Here is a 12,480-nt window from a genome sequence, read left to right as displayed (position 1 = left end):
TGAAGTGTGGCAGAACAGACTTTATAAAAAGGAAAATACGTTACGAAAAACACAAGCTCAAACACGGCAATAAATTAAGTTTATTTATTTCACAAAAGCATGAAATAAATTCAATAGGTTTACTACATATTAGTCCAATATGATCTGTACAAAAAGACCAGAATAGGAAGAGATGGTGTCACTGACTTGGACAGGGCGAAAGGAAAGGTGACAAAAAGCTGTACTAAGGATAAATGAAAAGTGGTCAGTGATGTGCAACATCACCTTGTGATATTGTTTATTTATTTTACAAAGAAACTATATTCAAACACTTCACCTGGCATCGGTTTTCAAATCTTTCCAAATAAAACTGGAGGCAGATTATCGCTCATCTGACCATCTATACATCCACAAAATAGTTTTGAGTATCAGTCCTGCAAATGTTCATCTTCAAACTATAATGTGCGCACCAAAAGAACGTTTTTTTCCAAAACTTAAGTATGTCCATTTGGACCCAAGTACTAAAGTACTAAAATAATGCTGCAACCAACATGTCGCTGTTACGGGTCATCCACGTGATGAAGGTTGATGAGTGGTGGAAAAAGACAGTTTGGGTGAACATCCTGTAAGACTCGGCACAAAGCACTGAGAGAGTTTTTTCCTGTTTTATGGTGCCATCCAGAAAGGCATAGACTGCTGCTGTGGCTGTGTTTTAGCACGAGGTGGTGGAGGAGGGCAGCGATAGCCCTGTGTCCAGCCTGAGGGGGGAACTGCTCCAGGGTTACCTTGCCCAGTGGCTTTGGAGATTGAGTGGTCTTCCTCTTCATCAGAGGAGTCGCCGGTGTACGCCACCAAACCAGTTTTCAATCTCTTCACTGTGGGCTCTGAAAGAAAAAGAGGGGATGCACGCAGAAGAAAGGAGGGGTGGCACATTTGGGTAGAAAGGGAGAGAGAAAAAAACACACAAAAAAACAGCGGCAACATGTTTCAAATAGGACAGGTTTAAGTTAATTATTACAAAACACATTTTGGGAGAAACAAATAGTTAATAGATTTAAAAATCATAGTTTGTCAGCAGAGTAGAGGATGGGGCAGCCATTGGTTGGTGGGGAGCGACAGTGTTAGGGTCGTCGAATCAAGTGGCAGGACGAGTCGTGCCCCACCCCCAATCAGAGTCCAGCATCATCCCAGAGATACATGGAAGAGAAGAAAAACACAGAGAAAAAGAGAAACACAAAAACAGGAGAGATTCTTGTTAGTGAGGAAAGCAAAAACACTACAGACAACCCCAGACTGATGATGTCATCAGAACGGGACGGTAAGGTTGACTAGATTTATCAGACAAAAGGATTGAACAATGGACAAAAGTCATAGCTCCACTGCACTGGAGATTTTTTTTGTCACAGCAGCAGATTCCTGCAAGAATCATAAGGCCTATTTTAAGTGAGTGCGAGAGTGTATATTAAAAATAATAATAATAATATAAATATATATATAAAAATATATATATAAATATATATAAAAAAATATATATATATATAAATAAAAATATATATATATATATATATAAATAAAAAAATATATATATATATATATATATAAATATAAATATATATATATATATATATATATATATATATATATATATATATATATATATATATATATATATATAACCTGCCACAAACACTTAATCTACTTCATTATTCAAATCCAAAGAAATACAAGCCGTTTGGGTTAATTATGCGTCTTCTTGATACATCTGCTTGGGCTTTATGTAACAGATGCACCTCTTCAAGTAAAACCGCTGAAATTTAGACAGTCTCGTGGCCCAGGAGAGGATTTACATTTTACTCATTGCAGCTCTACATTAGGGCTGTGAATAGATCCAGGCTGAGCTTATAAATGGCACAGTCCAGTCAGGAACTGTGGATTTGGATTTGGGCAAGGATTTGTCAGTCCACATGATAATGCCCTTACCCACGGGGCCTTGCGGTGCCCTTCTCTCCTCCATCTTGGGTCTCACTCCATTCACAGGCAGCAGAGGTGGAGGCATTAGCTGCCTACTGCAGAACGCAAAGAGAAATGGGGTGAGTTAGCTATGCCTACAGGCCCTTGCACACTATTAATATTTCATTCAAAAAAATTGAAAGTAAATAAATTTAGAGATGCACCATTTGATATTTATTTAGTCGATTCTAATTTCCGTGTGTGTGTAACAAATATAACAAAACTCTGTACCTGTCCCTCTCACTCGGTGGGCCAGAGGAACTCTGTGGTGGGGGTCCTGTAGTCTCTGGGCTGCCCACTGGGAAGCCTGCACCTAAATTAGTCATATGAATGGGTCCATGCTATGAGCAGAAAAACACACAGGCGCGATTAGCAGACATCCTCTACTAAACCCTGTCCTGACACTAGCTAATGTGACTAATAACTATTGTATATCCACACCAAAGTAAAAATCTGTCATTGTGAATAGCTTACCACGAGTCTGATTACTCTGACATTTTCTCCAGCCACTATGAAAGATACTTAAAGCTTATCAGTATTAATAATACCTTTTTCTGAAACTCCTTATTACTAGTAGAAAGACGCACGTAAACTGTAAGTGAACAACAGCAACAAACAGCAAGCCAATGTACGTGCAACATTTGAATAAAGGAAGGGTGAAATTGTATTAGATAAATCAAAGACAGTGAAGTAAAAGAGCAGCTGAGGACAGATATGACTGGTTGATGAAACTAAGCGACTTAGGTATACAAACAAAAAGGCAAACAAACAAGGTGGAGAAAACAAGTAGGGCTGCACCTCACGATCATTGTCATTATCTTTTAAATCGATCATTTGTTATATGGTTTTGGTACGCCTATTCCAGTTTCTCAAAATCCAAGGTAATGTTTCTAAATGTCTCGTTTTGTCAGTCCAAAACCCCAAAGATATTCAGTTTAATATCATACAAAACAGAACAAACAGGAAAGCTCCATATTCGAGAGGCTGAAAACAGCATTTTCTGATTACATTTAAACGATTATCAAAATAGTTGCTGCTGCTTATTTTTCCGTCATGAGACTTATTGTTGCAGCTCTAAAAAGGGTGAAAAAGAAAAACAAGTAGATTGATGAGCGATTGTAGAGCTGGTCATTACCTGGTATCCAAGTAGGCCGCTGTTCCTCTCGTCTGGGACTTCCTCCGTGAAGCGTCTTTTCTGTGGTGGGTTGACTGAAGCGGCAGGAAGTGGAACTTTGGGTGGTGCTGCAGCTGATGGAGGAAAAGGTACAGGAGGAAGAGTCTGCAGAGATGGAAAGACGTTTAGTAAGTATTATTGCTTTGCATGCTATACACATGGGGTTTTGATGGCTCGATCCTACCTGTGGCATCGTGCCTGAAGCAGGAGGAGGTGCCATGGCAGCAGCTGGAGCAAGAGTGTGGGAGAGAGCAGGGATGGGGGTAGGGGGGAGGGAGTACTGAGGAGGCACACCTGCAGGATGTAATGGGGGTGGGACAGTGTAAGGTAGAGAGACAGGTTGTGGTTGAGGTGGTGGTACGGGCATGGCATAGCCTGGCTGGTATCCAGCAGGGGGGTAGTAAGGAGGCTGCGGAGGCATCCCATTCACCACTGGAGGCTGTGCAAAGCCTGGAGGAGGAAGGGAGAGAAACAGATCAAGTCAGTCCATCAATTGTATTGCCAAATCAAGTGATGAAACTAAATCACAGAAAGACAACTGCTCTCAGTGCTCTCAGTGCTCCTCGGCCTGAATAAATAATGGTTAAAAAAACCCGTCTGAATTGTACCTTGTTGTGTTGGCATCATGGAGCTCATTTGGTTGAGGAAGCGGGAATACTCTGCATGGACCTAGAGAAAGAGAAATATTGTAAGTAAGGCTTGTTAGTGGTTCAAGGAACTAAAATATGAAAGTGTACTATTGTGGGTAATAATATTAAGACAACGGCAAAAACATTTGGTCTAAGATTGTGATATAGAATATAAATAATAGTTACACAAATTTCTACAGTATTGTAACTAATAGGTTTTTATCTCAATGGCAAATCCTAAAGCTCAGATCATTGACGTCATTCACAAGAACGTGCATGTTATTTGATATATTTTTCAACAATGACTTTTAGCCTTGTTCGAGTTTGTGGATAACAATGATTTAGTTTGAGAGTTACACAATGTAGCCACTAGGGGTATTATTGATTAATAAATAGATTATTCATGGGTAAGAATTTGATTAGTCAAGAATATATTGTACCAAAGGTGATTGATTTTCTTTGATCTGTGTTTTCGAAAGCTAGACATGTGCCAAATTTCAAAGCAGTTGTATTGACTGTGTCCTGCACTGCGAGAAGCTGTGGTCAGCCAGTGGGAGTCAGTTAACAACGGCAGTAAAAGTCAACAAAGCGTGCATTTGAAGTTTTATAAGCTCGTACTGAAAGTATCGTAGTTTAACATTTCACAGTAACAGGAAATTGCTCACCGTCTGAAGCAGGTTCTCACACAATGTTTTTGCTGCTGCAAGTCCTTCTGGTTTAGGGTGACTGGGGGGAGAATAGACTGCATTTAGTTGTACTGAGCAAACAGTAATGAAAGAACTAGTTCGTATTATTGCACAAGTAGGAATCATCTCTGAGAAGCAGAGGTTCTTAATCTTTCTTAAATCGATAGGAAACACCCACCTTATGTAGATGTACATGGGTTCAAAGGCCTCTCGTCCAGAGGCAGGCTCTAAACAGCCTGATCCTTTCCCTCTAAGGAAGACTTTGGCCCCAGTCTCAGCCTGGATGTGCTGCAGATACGAACAGCCAGGGCCCTCGACCCGCTCTTTGACCACAAACCCCGGGATAGCGTGCTCCAGGCCCACAAAGAGTTTGTCTTGAACATAATGCATCTGAGAAAGAACATAACATAAAACGGGCATAAATATAACTAAATGCATTAATGTATGTATTTACAAACATTGTCCTCTCTGCACTTTGAGTGTAATCTAAGCTTTTCATTGTAGTATCATCTTAGGCTACATCCACACGAATACATTTTTCTTTTAAAAAGAATGGCGTTACATCAGAGTGTTATACATAATCTCCATCCACGCTAACATGCCTGAAAACACACATCACATAACCAACTATGTACACAGGGCATGTGTGTGCCCCATGCTGCTCAACGTAGGGCTGATAACGCCGCTGGACAGGGGAACTGTTGCCAATTGCTCCAATAATAGCTTTCCTCCTGCACATGTAGGCAGAAGTAGCATTATAAAATGTTGTAAGAAAAATGCCAGAGTAGACGTTAGTGTGGATGTGGCCTTAGTACATGAGATGTAAAAAAGACAAAAAGGAAACCGTCTTACCCCAGACTGATAGTGTGGTTTGTGGTGTGTCATGGGGGGCAGTGAAGGAGGAGGTGGGTTGTGCTGCTGGTAAACTGTGACTGAAGCCCCACTCGGGGAGAACGGCGAAGAGGAAGATGAGGCAGTTGCAGCCTTCACCACACCATTGGTTATTATCTCCTTGATTCTATTAACTGCCCCTGGAGAATGAGGGAAATAAACCTTCAGTCTAATCAGATGATATATGAAGACATACATTCATGAAAAAAAGTCTTAAAGTACTGACTGTCGACAAGCTCCCTAGTCTGTCCTTGGACATGCAGATACAGAGGTCGATCCCTGCGTGGAAAGAGCACAAAAGGCTGTGTTAGCGTATTTATTAAAGCAGCAAGTCGACTAGTTTTTATGATCAGAGTGTGAAAATGAGAGGGGAGAGAAGTCACCCTGGTAGCGCTTTGCCCTTCTCATCTGCTGCCATGTAACGGCCTCTGGTTGAAACTGCAGCACCGCTCACTTTACTGATCTGCAGAAGAGAGGTTGAGTGCATGTCAATAAATGCTCCACAAAGCTAGTGATGAACCTTATTCTGCGAGATGGGATTGTCCATTATTGCTACTGACCTCATCCTGCGTTTGTCCGCGTGTCAGCAGATTCCGACAGGTGATCGGGACGTCGTTGATCTCCACCTCAGCGACGACCAGGTCATCTTTGGCCTTTGTTGACATTGGAGGTTTCCAGACACCTACAGCCTGAGAGAGGAGGGGAGGCAATAGATAAAGTATGCTTTGTGAGCCACAACATAATGATGACTCTTGGAAATATTTAATCTTGAAAGAAAGAAAGAGGCTAAAAACAGATTATCAGCATAACTGTTATGGTACACTAAATGGACATATTTAATATATATATATATATATATATATATATATATATATATATATATATATATATATATATATAAAACCACGAAGCGTTCTAAACATATTTTGAGGATTACCAGGATAATCGTAAAATTGAATATTAATCATCACATGCTTTCTCATCGTTGACTAATGTATAGAATCTCACATCAACATTCAAACAGGCATATCTTCTTATGCATACATCATGCTCCTTACCTTGTCAGAAGGTCCCGGGATGCCTATCTGTGAGGGTTTGAGTTTGCCTTTAGCAACCAACATAGCATTGATCTTGGCAGCCACAGCAGCCGCAGCATCCAGAGCCCCGGTGGGTGCAGCTTCTGCCTCCCCCATCCCACCCGAGCCAGGACCGGGGCCGGGCTGGTCCCATTTGCTGCGGCGGCTGAGAGGACAGAAACACATGACATAGAATAAAATCATGAACTAGGACAAGAAAGGGGAACTGAACAAAACTTGGTAGATTATAAACTTAGCTACCCACAAACACCTTATGTTAGCCGTTGACTGTTATTGTTGATGTCTTGGAAATCGTAGTCTTTCCCCCCCCCCCCCCACTGTTATGATTTTGGCTTATTGCAAGTATTCATGTATACAGAAGTGCAGTCACACTGTCAGCCTTCTTTTAAAATACATAACAACAGAATAACTAGCATGAACCAGCGCGGAGCTGCCAAACAACACTCCGCCATGATTACATAAACTGGCTAACGTTGGTTAGCTAGCCGGCTAGTAGCATCTTGATGGCGCGTCAAATACCACGATACAATATCTAAAAAGCCCGTTTTCACAAACTCACCCGCCGTTTTGGGTTCCACAAAATGACATCAATATCCTGTCAAACGGGAATGTTCCTCTCAATGTTAAAATAAAGGTGGAAAAACCTCCCTGGACCTCTGCACAGTAGGCTGCGCTGGTTGCTAGCCACTCCTGCGTACCTCGCTGTTTCCGCCTCCGGATAATGTTGTTTGCTAGCAATACATCCACAAGGAGGCGCCAAATACCAACACATATATCTACTGGGCATCAACAAGGCTCAGGTGTGGTGCTGCTGCCTCACCTGTCCCACCTTTCATCACTTCCGCACCACCCTTGGCGAGTTTCTCCTGAGGAGGCATCAAAGTTTCCAGTGGAGGAAGAAGCCTTGAGCTGCAGGACATGCTTCATGACAGGACAGGACATTAGTCAAGGTAGGTGTGTGCAACTATACTAAGTTAATTAAATGTCTTGAAACATGCACAAATTCATGTTTCATGTAGCTTTTAAAACACGTGTCAAGATTGTGTATGTACTTTGATGTGCGCTGGGACTCCTGACAGATGTGGTTTTGCTTGTTTGTGTCACTCTTTAAATGCAAACAAATGCAAGTTTGTTTAACTTTAGCTAAATTATCCTTCATTTTAGATGCTTGGTTCCCTGGCACTTTAAGGTTTCACAGAGGGGGAATGTAACTAAATACTTTTACTCCAGTACTGTAGTTTTTACATATTTTCACTTTTGACATACTTTACTTGGGTATTTTCATTTTATGCTACTTTATACTACTCCACTACATCTCACAGGTGTTACCTACTATTTACTCAAATACATTTGGACTAGTTAATACTAGTTACTCTTCATGCACAATAATAAAACATGTGTTATACATACTTAACATAACATAAATGACATAACACTGATAATACTTCTGTGCTTTTACTTTTACTATTACTTGTAATGGAAACTTTTTAGACTATAGTTTATTTATATCATTAGCATAGTTATAACACTATAAAGTCAAACATAAACTAAAGAACAAGAACTATTTTCTTTGCCTAAATTACCATTTATAATAGGGCCAATATATATTAAAACTGTTCAAGTGTTTTATTATGACTTGCTGGCTTTAGCTTGTCAGCTGTCCGAGCTGTAGGCTTATAGTATTACAGCCAGACTAAAGACCATAACCAAACATCCAGCATCCTTTGCAGAGACAGACCGCAGCATCATGCCGGCTCCCAGGCTGTTCTGATGTTCTGGGTTACTCAGGTACAGGTGTTCAGTTACTGACCACCCAGGAGCTCAGAGACATGGCCAGGAGGTGCAGGTTACTGTGGAAGGTGAGAATGCTATGTGGGGGCGACATGGATCAATAGATTGAACAACCAGCACCCCTAGTTGAATTTCTTTTGTTCTGTGATGCAGGGTGTTGACAACAGTCTGCAAAACGTTTGATTAGGATCGAGCTTGGTTATGTGTACGTAAGAGGAAATGGCTTGTTTTAAAAGACTTTTCAATCACAACGCCGGCATTGTTCATGCTGATCTATTAGGACTGAAGTTGTTCTTACTTTGCTTTCGAATCCAAGAGTGGAAGTAATTAATTATGTTCAGCCCTTTTTATTAAATTAAACTTCCTTTTGTGAAATAATACTTTTAATGTCTGCAATTATGTTTTTTAATTTTTAAGAAATTTAAATTTTTAATAGTTTTAACTTTCTCTTTCTAGCATTTTAAAGTCACATATCATATTCAACCACAGTTTATTTTTTTCTTCTAAAAAGCTGCTCTCTACCTTTTACACAGGACATTTCAATACGTTACATTTGTTTGCAATAATATTTCCATAATTGTTTAAATTAAGCATTCTGAACTCTGAATATTTTTTTCAAGGTTTTTATTTGTCATACTCAACACATCTATACATTTTGTAGTAAAAAACTTGTTCATAAACCATGGATGTAAATAGCTCAGTATTCTTAGTGGAATTCAATCCTATTTCTTTTCAGGGTATTTGCTCTTTACTGGGTGAACAGAGTTTGTTCTGCAGTGTTGAGCCCTCAGGACGGGAGGTGTCCTCCCCTCTGGCGACTCTGTTACTGGGATGGGTCAGTTACTGAGCCACCTGAGCTGGAAGTTCAGCCGGTTCAAAGACAGACAAGAGGAAGAACATGTTGTGTAGCGGGGAACACATGCAGCCATCTTATAGCTGCTACTTGTAGGGTTGTGAATCTTTTGGTAACACGCGATTCAATTTGATTCTTGGGGTCACGATACGACTCTATCGATTCCTGATTCAAAATCGATTCTGGATGCAGTACATAGGAGGGCTAACGATCTACTCCGCTGTGCGCTAATAAAGGTGGAGTAAAGTGTGTGTATAATATTATGAAGTTATATAAGCTGAAGACAAAAGGTAACATTTATTCATGCTAAACTTGCACAAATAAACACTTTTTACAAAATGTTTTTTTCGTTGTTCTCATTGACTTCAAGAATAACAAGTTCAAGTAAAATATAAATGTTGCAAAAATAAAATTGATTAGCTAGCTGCCTTTTTTATTTCTCAGAAACTTGCTCATTTCAAAAATAGATAAATGGACACAAAATAATAATAAACTGGTATTTTGAGTTATTTTTCAACAAATCACACAATAATGATCGAAACAACTTTGAGTTGGTGTGTATTATTATTATTATTATTATTATTATTATTATTATTATTATTATTATTATTATTATTATTATTATTATTATTATTATTACAATATCTAGACCTCTAGATCTTAGAGGATAAGAATCTGGATTCTGACATGAATCAATGTTCCCTCCCCCCTAGTTACTACCAGCTGCTAATAAAATCTTGAAGTGCACATTTATATCTGTACCATGACAATAGTTTAATCATAAAAGATGGATGAATTCGTCTACACTGAGCTGAGTAAAGACTAACTGAAAGTTCATACACTACATTAATGCCATTGGAGAAAGTCATGAATTGTAATTTATGGCTATATTTACAGTAGAATTCAGTTATTTCAGTTGTGATGTTCAGCTGTCGGTGCTGCACTCTAATATTAGGAGAGACAATATCCAAGACTCATACAGTCATAATATAATCATGAGCCTGGACAATATGTAGATCTCCAACCATTGTATTTAATGTTAAGATAAGTCTATATACGAATGGGTACCGTTCTGTCTTTAGGTTATTTGGACACTATGCCAACACATGCAAAAACAGATGTTTTGCTTTTTGAAAAAATAAATGTTCCTTTTATTATTTAATTGTAAGTGTGGAGCTGTGAAGAATAGAAAGGGAGGAATGTGATGTAAGAACTGGTGTCAACTATTATCTGAATCTACTGAACAGGGAGGGGCGAGTAACTATGGTTGGTTTCAAATATGAAGTTTAGTTCTTATGTTTTACCTGCAGGTGGTGCTCTTATTCTAAACACATAGTGTTCACTCTTCAACCTTCACTCTCTCTCAGACATAATGTTTCATCTGTTTTATTTATTTATTCTGTTTATACCAGTTTATACTTAATGCCATACTTTCAATACCTAGAACTTAAATGTTTGTTTTGTCACTAGTGAATAAAATCGCTTATAGTCGCTATTTGTTTGTTTGAAATGTGCATTTCGAGCAGGAAGTCCTTTGGGAAGCCATGACACTAGTTAAAAAGTATTCATATACATAATAGGGTTGCAACTAACAATTATTTTTATGATAGAATAATCTACAGCTTATGTTCTTGATTTTGAGTGTCAGAAATGAGTTGAAAAGTCTTGCTTTGTCTGACCAACAGTCCAGGACCCCAAAATATTCTGTTTCTGGTCACGCAAGATTAACAAAATGGTAATCTTCACATTTGAAGGGCTGGGACATGGTATTGTTAAGTATCTTTGCTTGAGTAATTCTTATGGAGATAGTTAAAAACGTTTGATTTATCGTTTCTGCACTTATTCCTAATAGTCTGCACAGGCTTCTAATACTAAACAGTATAATGGAAATGTATAATGTCCCTCTTCATGACCTACCTGCATGAGCAAACCATGGCGTTCAGATGAGTAAAGTGTCAGAAGGTCAAAGGTCAGGGGAGCTCGACGCCTGAGTTGACAGGGATGACTGTTTTACGGGCAGGAGGCAGGGGAGCACAGAGACGAGGTGAAACACAGGGACAGGGGGAAGGAGCGAGAGGAGCAGACGTGCCATATTTGCTGTCTTTCCTAGTAAGAGCCCAAGTGTTAACCGTAATGTGTATGTTGGTTGATGTAACCTCCGGCCTTCAAGGCACACAAGCCTGGGTCTCGCCTGATCCTGGCGGCTGACACAGAGGTGCGAAGTCAGGGAACGTGATGTGGAGAAGGGCGCCTCATGGTGAGGTTGCCATGGGTTGAACAAAGAAACACTGTGAGCTCCTCGGTTTCAGTGTTTGCTGTCAAACCAGCAATTACAAACAGTTTTTTAAATATACTGTGTTGACTACATGTGCGGTATCGTAAAACTCAAATTAATGTGTTTGATATATAAGCTGATGTTACAGATGTTGAGGGTTGGAAGTCTGTTAAGTTGATGAAGTTAATTCTGGGACATTTGAGTACCACAAAAAAACATTAACGTAAGATGAGACCATGCAGAGGAATGAGACTTTAGGCAAGGCGGAAAGTGTGTAGGGGATACAAAGTGATTGAGAGAGGAAAAACAGATGGGAAGATTGAATTTTAGAGGGCAGGCGGAGGAGGAGTGCGAAGGAAATCTTTTTTGTGTATGTCTGGAGAGAATGGGAGCCTCTTATACACCTCACAGCGTGAATTTGGCCCGGGCTGCGGGCTCGTCTCGTCTACACAGCGGGGTGCTTTCCTGAGCGGGCTGCCCAGGGGAGGGGCACCTGCAGCAGCCTCAAACACTGGTCAAGAGGAGAGGCTGAGAGGCGGGGCGAGGGGTCCTGGGATGGAAAGATGCTTGGTGGTTCCAGGAAACGGACATGTGCTGGATTTATGAAATCTTCAGGTGGAACAGAGCGATGTTCCCACAAGAAAATATTTGTCCTTGTGTTTTCCCCCGTGGACATGAGAGGAGGAGGACACTGCCTGCAATCTCAGCATGAAATCAAAAGCTTCTGTTGCAAAGAAGCACAAAAGTTATGATTGGAGCGAGATTCGGTCGGTGCTGGCAACTACCAACACAAACAACACACAGTTTATAGATCGACCAGTCTGCCAACTGAGACAATATTTTCCATCCATTTGGTTGGGTTGAACAAACACCACGTATTTGAAGTTTATCAAACACTCAGTCATCCCCGTAGCCCTGAGGGGGAGGACTTAATCATCTGATATATTGAGTTTTAGAACACGCAGACACCCAAAACCTGTCCACTATGCAGACTCAGACAATTGAACAACAAGCTCACTGTGCTTTAATATCCACACTGGTGCAAAGTGTCTTTTTTGGAAAGATTTTATCTTTACACAAGCTACACCCTCCATC

The 12,480-nt window shown here is 40.1% G+C and overlaps 1 protein-coding gene across 2 annotated transcripts; it reads right to left on the bottom strand.

Moving 5' to 3' along the window:
- Positions 1-62: 62 nt before the first annotated feature.
- khdc4 (KH domain containing 4, pre-mRNA splicing factor) lies at positions 63-7,199 on the bottom strand. 2 transcript variants are annotated; one of them, XM_029451805.1, is made up of 14 exons: positions 7,026-7,199; positions 6,428-6,611; positions 5,930-6,058; positions 5,753-5,832; positions 5,596-5,648; positions 5,331-5,509; positions 4,657-4,868; positions 4,458-4,518; positions 3,772-3,832; positions 3,348-3,613; positions 3,125-3,268; positions 2,221-2,330; positions 1,960-2,045; positions 63-863 (listed from the first exon to the last, which is right to left on the bottom strand). In XM_029451805.1, the coding sequence occupies exons 1-14, from the start codon at positions 7,052-7,054 to the stop codon at positions 646-648; spliced, it is 1,812 nt and encodes a 603-aa protein (XP_029307665.1). In that variant the 5' UTR covers positions 7,055-7,199; the 3' UTR covers positions 63-645. The 2 variants fall into 2 exon arrangements, 1 of the variants encoding a protein (XP_029307665.1); XR_003833719.1 differs by having other exon boundaries at positions 801-863; positions 2,221-2,302.
- Between the last annotated feature and the right edge of the window lie 5,281 nt (positions 7,200-12,480).

Source organism: Cottoperca gobio, chromosome 16, assembly GCF_900634415.1.
Source record: "Cottoperca gobio chromosome 16, fCotGob3.1, whole genome shotgun sequence".
In the NCBI taxonomy this organism is placed as follows: Eukaryota; Metazoa; Chordata; class Actinopteri; order Perciformes; family Bovichtidae; genus Cottoperca; species Cottoperca gobio.
The sequence above is the reverse complement of the archived record's forward strand: the minus strand, read 5'-3'. Positions and strand labels throughout refer to the sequence as shown.